Here is an 18,589-nt window from a genome sequence, read left to right as displayed (position 1 = left end):
GGATTCCACTCCCCCAAGACGGGGAGCTGTTCAGAAGCGACTGAAGAATACAGAGTGCCTCCTTCAGGGGCCGTGGCCCTGGAAAAGGCCCAGGAAGAGAGGGGCTCTCCCCAACTCGACAGGAGACTCTCCATGGGCATAGGGATTTTGTAGGTCACTCCTGGACTCTGTTAATGGTTTTTTGTTTTGTTTTGTTTTGTTTTGTTTGAGATTTTATTTATTTGAGAGAGAGCACCAGCAGGGGGAGGAGCAGAAGGAGAGGGAGGAACAGACTCCCCGCCGAGCCGGGAGCCCATTGGGAGAACTTGATCCCAGAGCCCTGGGACCATGACCTGAGCCAAAAGCAGACACTTAACCGACTGAGCCACCCAAGCATCCGACTATTAACTTTTCTTAATACCAAATGTGTTTTACTACTTTTTGTTCCTTTCTCGTTAAATAAGAAGTGAATTTTTTTTTTTCCCCTGTGGGTTGTGGCTGAAATTAGAGTGTGGGAAGCCTCTTCAGGCTAGGGTGGGTGAGTCAGGGGAGGGGGGGCAAGGGAAACCCCCCACCCTTGTCAGAAAGCAGGGAAGCCGTAGTTGGAGAGACCTCCCATGCTGATGCTTCCCAGGGAGTAACCCCCAAACTGGGCCTTGAGTCCTCAGGAAATGCGGGAGGAACTTTTCCAGGCCCAGACTAAACGTGCCCTGTTCCATACCCGGCAGAAACGACAGCAGAGGAAGGGTTCCCAGCACTCGATGCCGGAGCCGAGTTTCTTCCCCATTTTCCATCTCATTAGTTGGCTCCCAAGAGCCATTTTCCTATTCAGGCCAACCTGCTCGGCCCTGGGGAGGAACTCGATTGTATTTTGGTCGACTCTTCCCTCTCTTTTCTCTGCCATCTGGGTTTCTGCCTCAGCAGGAAACTTTTTTCCCCTTCATTTTAAAGGCAATGGCATGCCTCATTAGCTGTTTCCTCCAATTTAAAGCAGCCGGGCTTTTTCCAATTATTACAACTGGAGGGGGAAAATAACACTGAGCCCTTCATTCAGATCAAGGCAGCAGATCAAGGAGAGTTATTTCTCCCCAGAATGGTACCACATCTCCCAGGGACAGTTTACTCTAGAGATTTTCTTGTTTTATAAAAACCGATTTAAAGGGGCTTTCATATTCTGATACTAAAGCTCTTTGAGTTCATGTGCTTGCTGTGAGTAATTCAGCGCCCAGGTGACCTTTTTCCTCTCCTTTGATGAGGCCATGGACTCAGTGGTCATAAAAAGAATCAAACCCAGAAAGACCCAGATCCCACTTCGCCTCCCAGAGAAGTCGGCCGTGGAACCCTGGCTCGCCTCCAGCTTGTCTGTCTCTACAGCGAAGCGTATCAAAGATGTCAGAGGAATGATTTTTCTAAATAAGATGAGCTCCAGAAGTGGAGATGGTATCTAGAAATGACAGTATTACTAGGTTGGAATGAGTCTGTTTGTTTTGGATCCTGACTTGAAAAGCCTGGCAAGCCGCTGAGGTCCCGACACAGAAACGTGAGGGAGACACGCTGTGTGCAAACCTCCTCCGGGTCCCCAAGGAGGGGAACGTTTGCTCGAGGTAAACAAGTGCTTCTGTTAGAAATCTCGAGCGGAGAGAGACTGTCTGACAGTTCCCTGTGAACTAGCCAAAGGAGCCTTCAGAGCCGCCGATCATCTGGAGAGGTAGAAGGAACCAACGTGCCCGTCCCAGGACAGAGCGAGAGACGGGAATGGGAGCTGTTAGTCAGAGGAGACATTTAGCTCCAACACCAACATTTGGGCCATTAAAAAGGGGCTTTTAAATGTTCTTCTGCTCCCTGCCCCCCCCAAATCACACACCCATGCTCTCTCTCTCTCTCTCTCTCTCTCACACACACACACACACACACATATACACATGCTCATGCACACACGAACATGCGGTCCTTTATCTGAAGTGTCTATTCAAACCATGATTCTGACAGCTGACTTGGCAGGTATGAAAGTATAAGGCTTTCATCAGTGTTGTCTCACTTTTCCTCATTGCATGGGACAGCCGAGAGCAGCATATCAAAGGCCTGTCCAAAAGCGACTGGCTTGATTGCTGGGGGCTCTCCCGGGTCTGCCTGCCACATGCCTGAGGACAGCAGGCATCCCGAGGAAGGAGCATTGTCTCCAGCCTGTGGCTCCTCCCACACACACCTTCCTTGCCTACAAGATCTCCAGATCCTTGAGCAGCTGGAAGATGGAGCCTACTCGGGATAGGATCTCAGGACAGAGAGAAGATGTGAGGAGGCAACCAGGGATGTCCGAATAAAGGATGGACTGCAGTGGATAGTCATACATCAGTGTGGGTTCATTCATTGTGACAAACGTACTGTACTTGTGGTAGGATGTTCGTAATAGGAAAATAGGGGTCTGAGGTATCCGGGACTCCTCTGCTTCCTTTGCAGTCATCCTATAAATCTAAAACAGTGCTCTAAAATGGCAAGTTTATTTCGTTAAAATTAAACCTTCTGAATTTTTCTTTAAAGGTCTTAGTGCCAAAGAACCCCACATTCATGGGGAAAATGATCGAAGTGGACATTTACGAATCAGGCAAACACTTCATGAAAGGGCAGCCAGTATCAGACGCCAAAGTATACACGCCATCCATCAGCAAACCATTAGCAAAGGGAGAAGTCTCAGGTTTAACAGAGGTGAGTAAAAGACGCTTTTCTCTCTACCTTGCCAGTAAAACAGCGGCTGCAGAAGCACAGAGATTCCAGACCGTGTTTCTGTTATCATTTCTAGTTCCCTCTTTATGTATGCATGAGGCTTTAATCCTTCCTGACAGACTGAACTCTGAATTAGAAAGATGCGGTTTTGCTGATGCCTTTAGCTTTGCTGCTCCTCCTGGAAAGGGAATGAGCCCTTCCTACTTCTAGGCCAGCCGTGGAGGGCAAAAGGCATTATTTTCAGGTGGAAGGTGGAACGCAGAAGATCATCTGATCCAGGGCATTTCTGTGTCAGGAGATCCTGAATGGAAGAGGGTGAGGAGAGGAAGGTTTTCTTGCTTTACGAAGCTGTTGATAATACAGTGAGAGCCTGCAGTTAAACAGGCACTAAAGCGTGTCGGTGTGTGTGGTGTGAGTGCCTCTCTCCAGGCTGTTTGTTGAATATCTGCTTTAGTCATGTGGAGTGAAAATTAAACAGTTTTTTTCCCTTTCTATAAAAAAGTAACCTGACCCCTCTTGTATACCTCGGTGCAAATCTGGCTGTTTGCCAGTCTCCCTCTTACATTTCATTGAGCTACAGTTGTAAAAGCTGATGGGGTGTGAAATGAAAATGTGTATCACATTTCTAAGCATCATTTGATGTCCTTTCTCCAACACAATTGTTAAGCACTCCACAAAAAAGTGTGCAGCCATGACTTTGTGAACGGAAAAATGAGAAGCGATATTTATCTGGCCATCGAGTTCCACGATTGTTTGAATGTGTGTATTATCTTTCCCCTCAAAATAAACTGCCCGGGCATGTTAATTAAGCATCGAGCGTAGCGACAAAGAGGGTGCTGTTATCTGTGTTCTCACTCACTGTGGTGATGGACTCTGGGGTCCAAACATGAGTGACGCCTCTCGTGAGCCTGACAGGGGCACGTGAAGAATCAGCGCGCACGGCCTTCGGACTGATACATGGAGTGACGCAGGCTCGCCTTCGCCCAGGCCCTGCCAACTGTGTGTCGTCCCGCTCAGCCAGGAGTGAGCTCTAGTACTTGATAAGCATAGCCATTAACGATTGCTGTTGCTTCAAAAAAAAAAGTCCTAGAGATTTGGGATGGATGACCAGGAAGGAACACTAGAATCCAGAATTTAAATTCTCTTGCTTAAAGATTTGGCTTCTGATGTGTTAGCTAATCCTTGAGAGATTTTTAAAGGAAGTGGGCTTTTTGTTGTTGTTGTTTGTTTGTTTTTCTACAGAGTATGTATTACAAGGTTGACTTGAAATAGCCACAGTGAAAAGGATTTCACAGCAAATGGCAGTGGTGGGCAAATGATTGTTTAATTCCTTCGATGTAGGTCTATTGAAAAGGATAACATTTTGAAACATTATTCTCAACAAAGAAAAGCAATACCCTTTTGTTAGTTCCTTGACTGTCGTGTTATCTGCTACAAGGACAGCGCCATTTAAATTCTGGGGGGCAGCCTCCTCCTGTCCCCCTTCCTCCCTCCCTCCAGCCTGGAAAACGCGTTCTGCCAACAGACCTTCTCTGCATGGGACTATCCCAGATCCTGGATGAGATGAGGAAAAGTCACTTGTGTGTTGGCCCTCCTCGGTTTCTAGGAAGGGGCAGGGCCACACTCACGAAGCCAAGGGTTCGAAGGGTTAGGACTTTCGAGGGAAAATCAGGCCAGGCTTCCATCACCGTTTGTGACTTCCTGTATGTTAGTACTGAGCGTGGCCTTACACTTCATTACTTGTCAGCTTTTAAAGATATGCCAAGCTCAGGGTCAAAAAGCCTTCTTCAGTCAATGTGTCCTGATGTTAGAAATGTTTTTGCTGATGACACAAGCCAAAATAAATTAAGCAGGAGGAAAACAGCTTGTCCCACTTTTATAGAGTAGAGAAGTGGGTAGAAGTTTAATCACGTCCCAGACTCGTTAAGCTCTTTGAGCACCGGTAAAGGTTCTGGAACTCTTGAATGACAGAACCAGCCTGCTTCCTCTGTGGATGAAGCATGACCTTGGGGTCCGACAGACCTGAGTTTGCATCTGGACTTGCCAGTTTCCCCTAACCATGCAACTGCCAGGCTTCATTTGGTCTTCATTTTAATGGGAAGACTAACGTCTCACTCGCAGGGTCATTGAAAGGAGTCCTTTTGGTAGTGTCTGTAAGCCAACTAATACTGTTCCTGGGACATAGCGACCAGCTGCCAAAAGTCCCTTTCCCATAAATCTAGTTGCATCTAGAAAGAGCAAACCCTGAAGATGACCTGGTACTAATCATTGTTGTTGTGTTTCGTTGTTTTAGCCCTCATCATGCAGTACACGCTGTCTAAGGGTAAGCGAGGGGAGTGGATTTCTATATACGATCGTCTGTTTAGGACCAGAGGACCCATCCCATTGGAATGTGTTTCTGCATGTTGTAGGTTTTTCCTTAGTTTGTCTTGAACGGCGACCTCCCCTGTACACTTTGTAAAGACATCTGAAAAGGTCAAATCCTCTAAAGCAAAATATTGTGTTAAGAAATTATTGGCCGAAGTAAATGCATTTATCCTCATTGAGAATTTTATGATTATTCTCTAAGTATTTAGCCCGACGCTCCTTGAGAGTTATTTTGTCCCCCTTTAGGTCCTGTTGGCGTCTTCTGATAAAAGTAGTGAGAAGTAGAACAGACTGGGGAAAGGAGCGCAACCTAGGTGGGCATCGTGGGATCCAGATTATAGCATTCTGGCATTTGTGGTAACAGACTTTGTGACCGTTTGTGTATCACTTAGGTTCCCTGGACCTCAGTTGTCTCTGGGATTCTGTGATGGAAATATTCTGTTTGACAAAAATGGATTGACTGCCTACCCTGTGGCAGGGCATTGAATTCTATAAATATTAATAAACATCAGGCCTTGTTATTTTGAGGTTATAAGTGAGTGACCACAACAGGATAGAAAAGGCGAGCAGTAATAAAGTCAAAGGTTACTGTCCTCTACGAAATTATGTGCTAGGAAACAGCGTATGGTAACATCTTTCATGATTATTCCCATCTTTCCTTTCAGTCTGGTTAAAGGAATAGAGAATTAGAAAGAGAGGGTGATAGGAAAGAAGCAAAATTGGTCTGAATATTTTTAAGGAATACAGAAGCAAACAGCTACCTATAAGCTAATGGGGAACATTTCTGAGTAAGTATCATTTTAAGGATAATTAATTTCAAAAAAAGGTTATATAATAATTAAACAGGGGAAAGCATCATGGAATTCAAAGGACAGATATAAATCAAAGAAAGGGGAGATCATGAACTTTTATATGGAAAGTATCAGGGGGCTTTGTTCTTAGGAGGAAGCAAGGGACACATACGTTTTCATAGATGTTCTTGGATAATAATTCTCATGTGTGGTCTCCAGACTTGCATCATCGGCAAATCTGGGAACTTGTTAAAAAGGCGAATTCTCAGGCTTCAGACTGGACCTGAATCGGAAACTCTGAGAGCAAGGCCCAGTAACCTGTTTTCTTAATAAGCTCTCTGGGTAATACTGGTGCCTGCTCAAGTTTGAAAACCACTCTTCTAAGAAAATGATTCTCAAGTGGGAAAGATGTTTGCTATTTATAAAAGCAGTTTTAATATTGTAATGTAATAAGGCCAAATTTCCACACTTCGAACTTCAGAAAGCGTGGGACCGCATCCCCCTGGATGGTGAAGACTGTCTCATCTGCGTATTAATAATTCTCCTGAAGTGGGTTGTAGAAATGATTGTGAGGACATGCAAACGTCACCTGCCTGTGGGGAGGGGATACTTAGGGGGAAGGGCCAGAGGCATGGGAACCCTGAGAAAAAGCACAAGTTTTAAGGTGTTGAAGAGGGGTGATATTTTTGCCACACTCCCTCGTAGAGCCCAAGTGTGTCATAACGTATCCTGTTCAGTGCGATGATTGTTTTACACAGTTGAAGTTTCCTCAGAAAATTGCCATGCCATCCAGTCATGCCACCTGAAGAAAAACCGTGGGGAAACAGCGCCTACTGCACCAGATTCGTGACCACCTGATAATATGAAAAATTACCCAAGAGCCGTCATCGAGGAGTTGTTTTGTTTTAACTCAGTTATGGAAAATTTGTACTGTAGCAAATTTCAAGCATAATACATCTCACATACCTGTCACCCACCTTTAACATGTGTAACTAATTTTCTTCCACACTGAAAATCCCAGGTCCTCGTCACCTTGCGTAAGTACTCACGGGCTGTGTCCTGTGCTATTCACGTAACTGTCCACGAATAACCGTACTATCGCCATCACCTACAGCGTGACTCCTGAGCACGGAGCTGAGTTGAGGTGGCGGTGGTGGGGAGGTGGTTTTACAGGTGTTTTTGTTGCTGGGTATTTCTCTCAAGGGATGTACGGGCAGAGGGTGGTTTTCAAGTGAGCCGAAATCATTCCTCTCTGTACGGCTGTACCAGCCAGTGACTACTCTGCTAGGAACATTTGTTCCACTTTATTTTCAAATTTGGGGGGAATTTAAAAAATTTAGTTTTGTTTCAAAATCATGTAAAATATTTAGCAAAATCAAATCTACGGAAGTATGTTCTGAGAAGTTCACCTTCTGTCTTCTCCACCCTGTTTCTTCTCTTACCTATTTAAGGAATTTTGTTTGCTTTAGTTTTTGGCTTATTCTTCCAAGGGTTTGCTTTAAGAATATAAACACATACATGTACATGTTTTTTGCCACCTCCGTCCTAGATAAATTGTAGACACTTTTGCTGTTTTTCACAGTGTATCTTGACAGTTACTGCCTAGCAGTATATGAAAATTCAATGGATGTTTACAATGATTTTTGTTAGGCTCTTCAGCAAAATACATGAGAGTCTGTGTTATTCTTGTCTCTAAGTTGAATACTATTACCCTGTACGAAACCCAGCGTCTTCTCGGTCAAAGAAGAGAGAGGCGGGATGACCTCAAAGTATTTAGGTAGCCAGAGAAACAGTAGACCGGTCAGAGGTGAGGAGTGGTTAGGTAATTATCCTCACCAACATGTGGTGTTTTCTTGGGTTTCAGTAGTGGCCATCCTGAAGGGTGTGAGGTCAGGCCCAGGTTTTTCAGCCCAGGCTCATACCACCTTTCCCTTTGGAGTTGCAAGAGTCTTACCGATGACTTCACAGCTTTAGTTAGTTGTCTTCTGCATACCACTGCGGGCTTGTGCCGGATGCAGAGAAAAAATGAGGAGAAAATGGACGGTATTAACTGTCTTTTCTGCGTTCTGTGGAAAGTGGTATTCGCGTTACCAGCCTGTGTTAGGAAGACAGGAGAGTATGAACACTACCCCTGCTTGATCAAAGCTAACTAGTTTTACTCCTGATGCTCTTTCCTCTCTTGTGGCCCATGTTCTAACAAATCACTTGAATCCTACCATCTCTGAGATCGATACTTAAGAAGTCAGAGCCATTTTGTGCCTGAATCGGAAGAAAATTCTCTCTGATTCCAAACTTAAGTAGTGAGTTTTATTGCAAAGTTTTTCTCTTTTTGAGTTTATTCCTAGTAGGAAAGGATTGCTTTAAATAAGGAAGAGGTGGTGGTGGGGTGGGGGGTGGTGATTTATGGAAGAAGCTCGAGATTTGGAGTCTCTTGTGTTTGGGTTCAGATCGGAATTACACGCTTCTCTGCTCCTGTACAACTTCCTTAAATCACAGTTTCTTCATTTGTAAAACGGACACAATCAAGCCACAGAGGATTAAATTAGATAATGTGGACAGAGTGCCTGGTGTATCACAGGTGTGTTAATATTTGATAAAGGGATTCGGTAAGTGTACTTTTAAAAATCAGTGATTTCCTGGGTCTTAATTTATTTTTTTTTTAACGTCAGTGTTTTTTTAAAAGGTACTTTGCTTCCATTGGCTTTCACTCTACAGTACTGTACAGCAGTTAAGAACACTGATGCTGGATTCTGAACACGCGTGTCTGAATCTTTGTTTCACCACTTACAAGGAGTATGACCTTGGGTAAACTCCTCTTCCTCTCTCCACTGCCTTTCTCTCCTCCGTAAACATGGATAATAGTACCTGCTTCATGGGACTACGGGGAAATGGCTTGTCAATAAAGGTTGGCCCCTCTTAATGTTATCATTATTAATTTGTGATACATTCCACACAGTGACACAGAGAAGGTAAAAATTGCCCAACCTTTGATCATTTCAAAAGTTGTCAACAGGACACCCAGGTGGCACAGTCAGTTGAGCGTCCAACTCTTGGTTTCGGCTCAGGTCATGATCTCAGGGTCGAGAGATCGGGCCCCTCATCAGGCTCTGTGCTCTGTGTGGAGTCTGCTTAAGACTCTCTCTCCCTTTCCCTCTATCCCCCCGCCCTGGGAGTGCTCTCTCTCTGTCAAATAAATCGTAACAACAACAACAAAGATAGTTGCAATCATCAGCCGTCGATTTCCTACAAAATGGCGGGTGAAAACAGACGAACTTGGCAGCCCCTCCACATAATGAGAAAAACCGATGAGCAGAAAGAGGCCCCACAGCAATTTCAGAGCTCGGGTGTTCTTCATGACGGACATTTCTTTCTTTTTATGTGTCTTTCTAATGGCAACTGTTCTAGAACGGAGAGCTGGACCTACCATTCCGTTTCTCAGACGCAATGGGAAGGTTGCCCCCAGGGTTCCTGGCTGCCACCTGTTTCTCATCCGTTGAGACTTTGATCCCAGTAATGGATTCGCTTGAGCAGTTAGATGGCTCAGCACCAGCACAGCCGACTGCCCGTGGAAAGGAAGCAGGAGTTTTTAAAGGGTGGCACGGTTTGCCTTCATTCCCAAAGGGCCAGCAGGATATTCAGGTGGACTGAGTTTTATGTACAAACCATACTATATTTTCAGAGCTCTGACCCTTACAAAAGCACCGTAAAACTGCTTTCCTCTCCATCTAACATTCATTTCCAAAACCACTGAAGTGAAAGGGTCTATTAGTTCAGGGCCAGATTTGAAAGCACATGAAAACTGCGTTCACGAGGTTAAGAAATGGCTTAATAATTAAGTTAAAACAGTTGAAAGTGGATCTAATTTCAAACAGATCAGCTAACCGTGTTAGAAGCAAATGAGGGTGTGTTCCTTCCTATTTTCCTTCCAGCCCTGAGATATTGGCTCCAACCCCATGCGGTTTTTCTCATTCCTCTTTTTTTTTTTCTTTTTAAACTTGATATAAGATTGACTTCTTCATCGCCCATATGTTAAATTGGTGTCACCCACCGTGAAAACACAGTACACTGGCTATTAAGTCCATTTCGTTCATGCCACACCCATCAGTGTCTTCTGCCCGCCCGTTAGGACGTGGTTGGGTGTCGCTGTCTCGATATGTAGATTTTATTCCGTGCTGCTGAGCTGTGTATTTTATTGGCATTACAGCTGAACTCGTCGTTGTGATTATGTCAGCTCAGGATGCACTTGGTGTGTCTGCTGTACCTTTGTGTACCTGTTTGGTCACCATCCAGAGTACCACCTGAGTGTCCCGCTGCTCAGCAGTCTGCTCTCACGCCTCTTGCATCACCACTCGTGCAACCACTGGCGATAATTTCCTCCTCCCGAGGCCTGGTGCTGGGGCATGGGGAGGGTAACTGCATGCATCACGGAAAGAATTGTGCCTTCATAGCAATAATGGCTCCCAGTCAGTGACCCTCTCCTGTGCGTGTGGCATGAAGTTTACCGATGCTACCTTTTTACCCATGTTCCCTCACTGTATTCCTGTAGCCTCGGCCACGGCAGCTGAACACAGGAGCGCTGCTATGCTTGCTCAGCAAGAGGCATCGGAGGGAGGACTGGGGCAGGTGCTGCCCCCCCTCTGGACCTGTCGTCCATACTGCAGGGGGGAGTAGAAGGCACAGCGAGCTTGCAGTCAGAGGCAGAGGCAGATGCCCAGAGCAAGGAAGGAAAGAGACTAGGCCCCCTGAAACTGGATTGTTCACACATGCGCCATGTGCCTGATGCTGGCATCTTATGGTGGGTTTCAGCGTTTACCAACTTTAATGTTATCGACGCACCGGCCCACATGTTGGCAATACAAATAACAAACAGCATCCTGGCCTTTGAGGAGGTTTTAGTCTGGGTGTGGTTCTGGTAATACTCTTCTTCCATCGGGACCCTGGTAGGCCAGGGAGGGGTCTTATGTATGTACACCAGCTGCCCTGGGCAACATAATGGCTCTGGGGGTGAAAGTTTTATGGGTGATTTTTACCAAGTCTAGAATGAATTCATTAAGAACAAAAGGTATTCTTCATCATAAAAGCACCAAATAGAAAAAGCTTTCTTAGATAACCAAAGTGGTATCTCGGCAACACCCGAACATGAAAGGTCAGCTAGGCCCAGTCTCTTGTCCCCACCAACTGGGAGGAGGGAGAATCCAGGAGAGGAGTATCTGCTGCGATGGTTTGAACTCGTGTGTCCTGAACTGCACTTTGATGCTCTCACTTTGGCTATGTTACGCTTCCTCCATCAGCTAGCACAGCATGGCCGTGTCTCAGTTTGCCTGGGACAGTCTTGCTTTATACCTGTTGTCCTGATGTAACTGATCGTGGTGCCCCTCTCTTTACTCCCCACCATGTTCTGGTTCAGAAGATGAATCACACGGTCATCCCGTCAATTTCTAAAGTGGACCCAGTACTTTTCTAAGCGCTGCTTGGGGTGCAGAAGTCTAGGACGTGGTCCTTGCCCTCAGGGAGAGGAAAGTCTAGTGGGGAAGAGGAGATATGTATGTTTGAAACAAAATATGTAAGATAACAAGTGCTCAATAAGAAATTGGAAGCTAGGAAGCCTCTCAAGGTTGGAGGTATTGGTGGATGTGTGGGTCAGGGTTCTTTGCAAACAACAGAAAAATGTTCATCTAGTTTAAACAGAAAGGGGGGATACAGTTCACAGAGTTGTGGGAGGGGCTGGCACGTAGATGCTGCTGGAACGACAACACCCAGAACCACACAGAAGGTGCCAGTAAGAAGTCTTTCCTGGCCCCACCCTGTACCTCAATGGCAGAGTTCCCACGCCCATCCTCCTCCTCACAGAGCCCGTTCCACAGTCCGTCCCTCCCGGCATGGCCACTGGGTGTGGAACCTGGCTCTCAAGCCTGCGTCCAGGGATGAAGGAGAAGGGGAGATGGTCCCCAGAGTCTGTAGTGATAAGAATCCTCCACATGGAGACCCAGTGGTGTGAAGAGGCTGTTGGAACAGTTTCCCCTGCAGGGGTTGTCATGGATGTGCTGGGCTTAGAACTGGACTTTGAGGGTGGAAAGGACCAAGGCAGCAAGTGAAGAAGATTTTTCTCAGTGTGAAAGGAACACAAGTCAAGGGACAGAAAACACAGGAATGCAGCTGGCCTTATGTGGGCATCTGTACTCAGATGCGGGCAGGTGGGAGGCGGTGGGAAATGATGTCCCCTGGGGAGGGGGAGACCTCTGGTTTTTGAAGGCAAATAGCACGAGACAGAAGTTGGGCTTTGCTACAGGAACACATAAACTCCAGAACCTCGGGCTTCATCCTGCATACACTGCCACACATCGAAAACCTCGTGGGGGGCCGTTGGGAATCAGGGACAGTCCGTTCCACGCAGTCCCTCAGGGACCCAGGCTGATGGCAAGCAGAGGTTTGCTGGAGAGACAACTCTTCCATCCCTCAGCGCCAGAGTGGCTGATCACATTTCTGTTCATGACAATTGACCAGAATATTCGCGTGGCCCCACCTACTTCAAGGGTTTGGGAAATATATACTTATGAATAAGTAGGGAGAAGATACAAGCAAATGCTCGAAGTGCCTGCCATGGCCGGTTGGAAAGTCTTTGAGCACCAGCAGAACTGTGAAAATCATCTGTGGGAAGAAAAACTGAGGAGCACTGGGCCACCCTGTCTGTCTTGCTCACCACCAGCCCTCAGGCCCAGCACAGCGGCTGGCTCGTAGCTGGCACTTGGCACATGTTTGTTGAATGAACTTGGCTCTCGGTGACATGCAGGATGGAATGGAGAGTTTCTCCACCACAGGCAGGGAAGTTGAGAATAAATCTATAACTGCAACTTGGGATATTAGTATATTCTTCAAGGACTAAAAAAGAAAAATTATAGTCAAACTACAGAACCTATTCTTGGAAGTCATTCGACGTCTTGATAAGCACATTGCAAAAGCCCCTTTTTAAGTTGATAATAATCTTGCAAATTTAAGTTCTTTTCGTGGAAACTCTAAGGATGAGTACTTTAGAGCTGGGATGCTTCTAACCATAAATTTGCGTTTTCTTCCCTTTTCCTTCCTAAATATGAATCTGACAGCCTGTCATACTCAGAGGACTAACTCTGAGATGTGCCTCAAATAATAGAACTACGGATGTTTCTGTTTTTCTAACATAGTTTACAGCGTTTTAAATGTAAAGGGTTTTGGAGAAATAAATTTTCTCCCGCCCCTCTGTCTCCCCAGTGCAATTCTATAAAATTATTGAGAAACATAAATATTCAAGCCATATGTCAAGTCAGCAGTTATCTGGTAGGACGTCCACCTATAAAAATGGGATGTAGTGGGGCGCCTGGGTGATTCAGTGGGTTAAAGCCTCTGCCTCCGGCTCAGGTCATGATCCCAGGGTCATAGGATCAAGCCCCGCATCAGGCTGTCTGCTCAGCGGGGAGCCTGCTTCCATTCCTCTCTCTCTGCCTGCCTCTCTGCCTACTTGTGATCTCTGCCTGTCAAATAAATAAATAAATAAAATCTTTAAAAAAAAAAAAAATGGGATGCAGTGCCCTCCAGATTTGCCCCTGCTTGAGGCAGGACCACAAAAGCAAAGAACCATGGCAGACATACTTTATCAGGATTAGCATTTTCCTTCCAGAAGCTTCTGGCTCCCAAGGCTTCTCTCTTGCAGACATCCGTTCTGAAAGATGGAGTATGTCTTAAGCACACCAGCTGTGGAGTCGTCCTGTGTGGATTTGGACTTCTGGCTCTGTTCCTTATTAACTGTGTGGTCCTCAGCTGATCACTTACCCTCTCTGGTGTGTTTTCTCTTGCATAAATTGGGGGTAATAGAATCTATCTGACAGGGTGGTTTTGCTGAATGAGATGATGTGTGGGAAGCTCTCAGAGCATTACCTGACACATAGGAACAGATCAATGGTGTGAAGTTGGGGCCATGGTAATAGCAGAGATTTCTCTGGGCCCAAATAATCAGGGTGTGAATGGTATTGTGTCCATGGGCATGGGTTATGTTTTGCCCGAATCACATACATACCATGAGAAGAGGACTTGGTCACTGTTTTTTCAGGTACATGGATCACCAGCAAGAGCATTTGTAAAGTCCAGTTGCCTAAAATAAATAATCATGATCATGATTTAAGTTCCCCCTTTTCACTGACTTTGAGTAGCTGTTCCTTTTCTCTGATCCCTTCAGATGAGGTCCGTTCTTCTGAAAATCACCGAACATCGATGGTACAAGATAGTGTTATTTGCCACAGATCTGTTTCTTGTAGATATTCTTGTAGGAGGTAATTTCCTCTTCTGTGTTGTACTATATTATCTGAAAATAAACACAATCTGCCTAATTGGTCTCCCTGTTTCTACCCTCTATATAAATCAGATCGTGTCTCCCTTATGTTTAAAACCATCAAGGATTCCATATGACCTAGCATATGTACCCAAAAACTGAAAGCAGGCACTTGAGCCAATAGTGGTACACCAGTATTCGTAGCAGCGTTATTCACAATAATCAAAAAGGGGAAAGAACCCAAGTGTCAATCAGCAAATGAATGGATACACAAAATGTGATATATACATACAATGGAATTGGACTCATCCATAAGAAGAAACGAATTTCTGACACGTACCACCATGTGAACCTTGAAAACATGCTAAGTGAAATAAGCCAGGCACAAAAGGAGAACTATCATATGTCTCCACTTACATGAAAGATCTAGAATAGGCTAATTTTACAGAAGCAGAAAGTAGATTAGAGATTATACGGGGCTAGAGGTAGAGATGGGAAGCTATTTCTTATTGGATACAGAGTCTCTGGGATGATGAGAAAGTTTTAGGAATAGTGGTGATGGTTGTTCAATGTGGCGAGTATAATTAATGCCACTGAATTGTGCACTTGAGAATGATTAAAATAGTGAATTTTATGTTCTATATATCTTACCATAATAAATTTTTTTTTTTTCATGTTGAGTTTCCTCATGCTCACAGTGGAAACAAAAGTCCCAGCCTGTAAGGCCTAGTATGTTGGCCCCGCCATTGTCCCTCTGACATCATCATTGACCTTTCTAGCCCTTGAGTGTGCTGGACCAGCCACACTGGTCTCTGTGCTGCTCCTTGAATGGAACACACCAGCGTCACTCCCACCCGCCAGTCCCTCTGCTTGGAACCTGCCTCTTTTAGATGCCTGTGTGACACATCTGTCATCTCCTTCATTCATCTGCTGAAATTCCGCCTTATCAGTGATTCCTTCCGGAGTAGGTCTCTATATAACAACCACCCCTAGCACAACCTAGAACCCCTCCCCCATCCTTACTCCATTTTTCTCTGTGGAAAATCTCCCAGTCAGACACAACACATACTTCTGTGTTTCTTTGCCTCCGGTGACTAAAATGGAAAAAACATAAGTGCGGGGATATTTTGCTTCATTCCTTTCTTTGTCTTTAATGTCTAGTGGCTGGCAGGGCAGAGCAAATCTTTAGGAAATGTCTGCTGAGTGAATAAATGAGTGTATTTGTGTTGGATTTGTGATGGAGAGAGAGAAAGAGAGAAGGATGGATGGATAGATGCGTAGATAGATAGATGGATAGATGGATAGCTGTCCCTTTCCAAAAAGGATTGTAGGACCAACTATCTGGCCACCTTATGTATCAGTTAACTATCACCACCCTAAGTGCCTCATGACGCAACCACAAAGCTTAGAGCAAGCCAGCTAATCTCAGCTGTTGGATGGCTTTGCCTTTGGACAGCCCAGCGTCTGTGAATTGGTGTCTCATTGTTTCTAACTTGGGTCTCTTTAATTACACATGAGGTCGGCATATGCATATACATTTGTTGGATTCCTTTGAGATATTTATTTAGATCTCGTCTCTGCTCAAGAGTCTGTGTAAGTCTGTTGCCCATTTTCTTCTGTTGAGTTGATACCTTTTTGATTTTTAGAATTTCTTCACACTATAACAATCTACAGTCCGCTGTATGTGAAGCGCGTGTCTTCTCTCCGTTCGTGGCTTGTCTTTTACCCTCTCATTGGCGCCTTAGAACTTCATGTATTTTTGTGATTTTAGAATGGTTTCCCTGCCTTGTGGGTTAGAAAGGTTTTTCTGCCCATATTACCTAAAATGTTTCCAGTTCTGCCTTTCCCAGGTAAATAATCAATGTACCTGGAATTCATTTTTAAGGATGGTGGGTAGGGATCAAATTTCATTGTTTTATGTGTGTATAATGAATTGTTCCAGAAAATTTTGAAAGGCCATCTTTCCTAGTGGCCCGAAATGCCTCTGTTATAAAAATCACATTTCGACATATATGTGAATCAGTTTCCAGCCCTCTATCTGGAGTCTTTTTGTATTAGTTGCCCATTACTGTGTAACAAAGCTGTGTAACTGATTGCCTCAAAATTTAGCAGCTTGAAACAAAAAACATTCATTATCTCCAAGCGTCTGTGGGTCAGAACTCTGGGCACAGGCCTAGCTAGGGTGCCTCTGGCCCGGTGCCTGTCAGGAGGCGGCAGTCAGGGTGTTGACCAGGAGTGTCATCTTACCTGAAAGGTCTCTGAGTTCACTTGTTTGGGGATGGTGGGGTACCGTTTCCCACGGGCTGTGAGATTGAGATCTTGGTCCTTCGTGGCCGTTGGTCAGAGGCCTCCTTCAGTCCCTTCTCCTGTGGGCTTTGGCGTAGGACACCTCACCATGTGGCAGCTGGTTTTCCTCAGAGCAAGCAAGCAGAGAGAGTTAGAAACAGGGAAGCCACATTTTTTTTGGTGACCGAATTTCAGAAGTGGCATCCCATCATGTATGTTGAGTGTTATTAATTAAAGCAAAGCCGATCAGCTCATAGTCAGGAAGAGAGGGAAGTTGTTACACCAGGATATGAATACCAGAAGGCGGAGGTCACTGGAAGCCATCTTGGAGGTTGCCCACCACACTTCTACAGTGATACAAACAACTAAATCTCCTTGTATTAATCTTCTCTGCTATTTTCAGTGACATGTGGTAGGGTCGTTTATTTTTTACTTTTTGAAACCTATCCCTATTCCAAATAGAAAACATCTTACATGTTAGCTCATCATTTATGAGATTCTTTGGACAGGGCAAAGCACCTGCCATCTCCTTTATTCATTGTATGCAGTTCATGGAGCTCAATGATGCTAGAACCATATTCCCAGTGTCACTGAAAATGATGCTCAGAGCAGAGTGGGAGGGTTGCAGGGTAACAGCGGTTAACATCACCCACGACTTCTTTCTCATTTAAAGCACAAACGTCTGCCAGCGCACTCTCACGGTTACCAGTGGGAAGAAATCCTCGGGAGTAATGATTTTGAGTTGAATTGCTTGCTTAAAGATTAACTTTCATACACCTGCTTGTTCCGTTTGTCGACATCCTAGTTCACAGCTTTCTGTATACACTTCATGGGACGAGGGTGGTTTCAGTTGGAGCTTAAGAGATTATCAAAAAGACTTCATCATCAGGAAAGCATCTGGACCCAGTTCACCTTTCCTTTCTTCAGCTTTGTCCTCGCCTGTGGGGCCACATTAGCATGTGCAGATGCGGGCTTCCAGCCAGTGTTTCAAGGAGTTAGATTCCCGCCATCATCATGAACATGGTGAGGACCAACTTCACAGTTCTCAGGAGCCTTTTGGTCCCCTCTTTATGTCCAGTCCCTTGCGTGTGCGTGCGCATGTGTGTACTTGCATTTACCTCCATGGCTAATGTTGAGTTAATGAAAGAGAGACCCACATATACATTCTACAGTAATTTCCATATTTTTTTAAAAGATTTTATTTATTTATTTGACAGAGATCGCAAGTAGGCAGAGAGGCAGTCAGAAGAGAGAAAGAGGGGGAAGCAGGCTCCCCGCTAAGCAGAGAGCCCGACGTGGGGCTCGATCCCAGGACTCTGGGATCACAACCTGAGCCAAAGGCAGAGGCTTAACCACTGAGCCACCCAGGTGCCCCTAATTTCCATATTTTGATATAGTAAAGAAATAGCTTGGGTTTTAAGTGGGGCTATTAAGAAAGTCTTCTCTACGTGCCTTCTCTTGGAAGAAGAAAAGTTAAATAACAGTGGATAAGAAGCAAAAATAAATGCGTCCCCGGCTAAGATGCCAGACTTCTGATAACATACCCTTCAAGCAGAGCTCGCAGCCCCTTGTTTTTTGTAGAACTAAGGAGGTTACATATAGACAAATGACAACATCCCACTATGGGCAAAGATTTTATGCTGTGCTATTAATTCTAGATCCCCTTCTTCTACCCTGTGGCCCATGCATTTATTTGGTAAATGTAACAAGCCAGGAACTAGGCCAGAGTCAGGCATGTGAATGGACAGAGGGTGTCAAGATAAAAAAAGATTAGGAACTTCAAAAAGGATGGCAGAATTCAGGTAGAAGCCTACAACTGTGAGGAGGCCTTACGAAGGCTGGAACCACCATTGTTCATTCCGGATTATTGGGGTCTGAGGCAACAGTTAACATTAGGGTACTTACATTAAGAGGTGCTTCCTTAACTATGTATTTTGGGAATTAAAATGCACTCACAATAGAGATAACTTTCAGAGATAACTGTATTTAAAGCAGACTCTATAGAGTCAGGAGATTTTGAGGGTCTTTTCTGATAACATACTGTACTGCAGAATGTATATTTTAACATAATTTCCTTACATTGATCACATATTTGGTGTTGATAGCTTTTCTGCATAGGCCATATGTGCAGGCTCAGTTGAAAAAA

The 18,589-nt window shown here is 45.0% G+C and overlaps 1 protein-coding gene across 3 annotated transcripts in view; it reads left to right on the top strand.

The window, feature by feature from the left end:
- CDKAL1 (CDK5 regulatory subunit associated protein 1 like 1) overlaps positions 1–18,589 on the top strand; it is a 708,279-nt gene that overhangs the window by 624,457 nt on the left and 65,233 nt on the right. For all 3 annotated transcript variants that reach the window (XM_047732825.1, XM_047732823.1, XM_047732824.1), the window contains one exon: positions 2,518–2,682. In XM_047732825.1, the coding sequence (XP_047588781.1) occupies positions 2,518–2,682 (165 nt within the window). The remainder of the gene's footprint in view (positions 1–2,517; positions 2,683–18,589) is intronic.

This window comes from Lutra lutra, chromosome 6, assembly GCF_902655055.1.
Source record: "Lutra lutra chromosome 6, mLutLut1.2, whole genome shotgun sequence".
NCBI lineage: Eukaryota > Metazoa > Chordata > Mammalia > Carnivora > Mustelidae > Lutra > Lutra lutra.
This window is presented reverse-complemented; position numbering and strand designations above follow the sequence as displayed.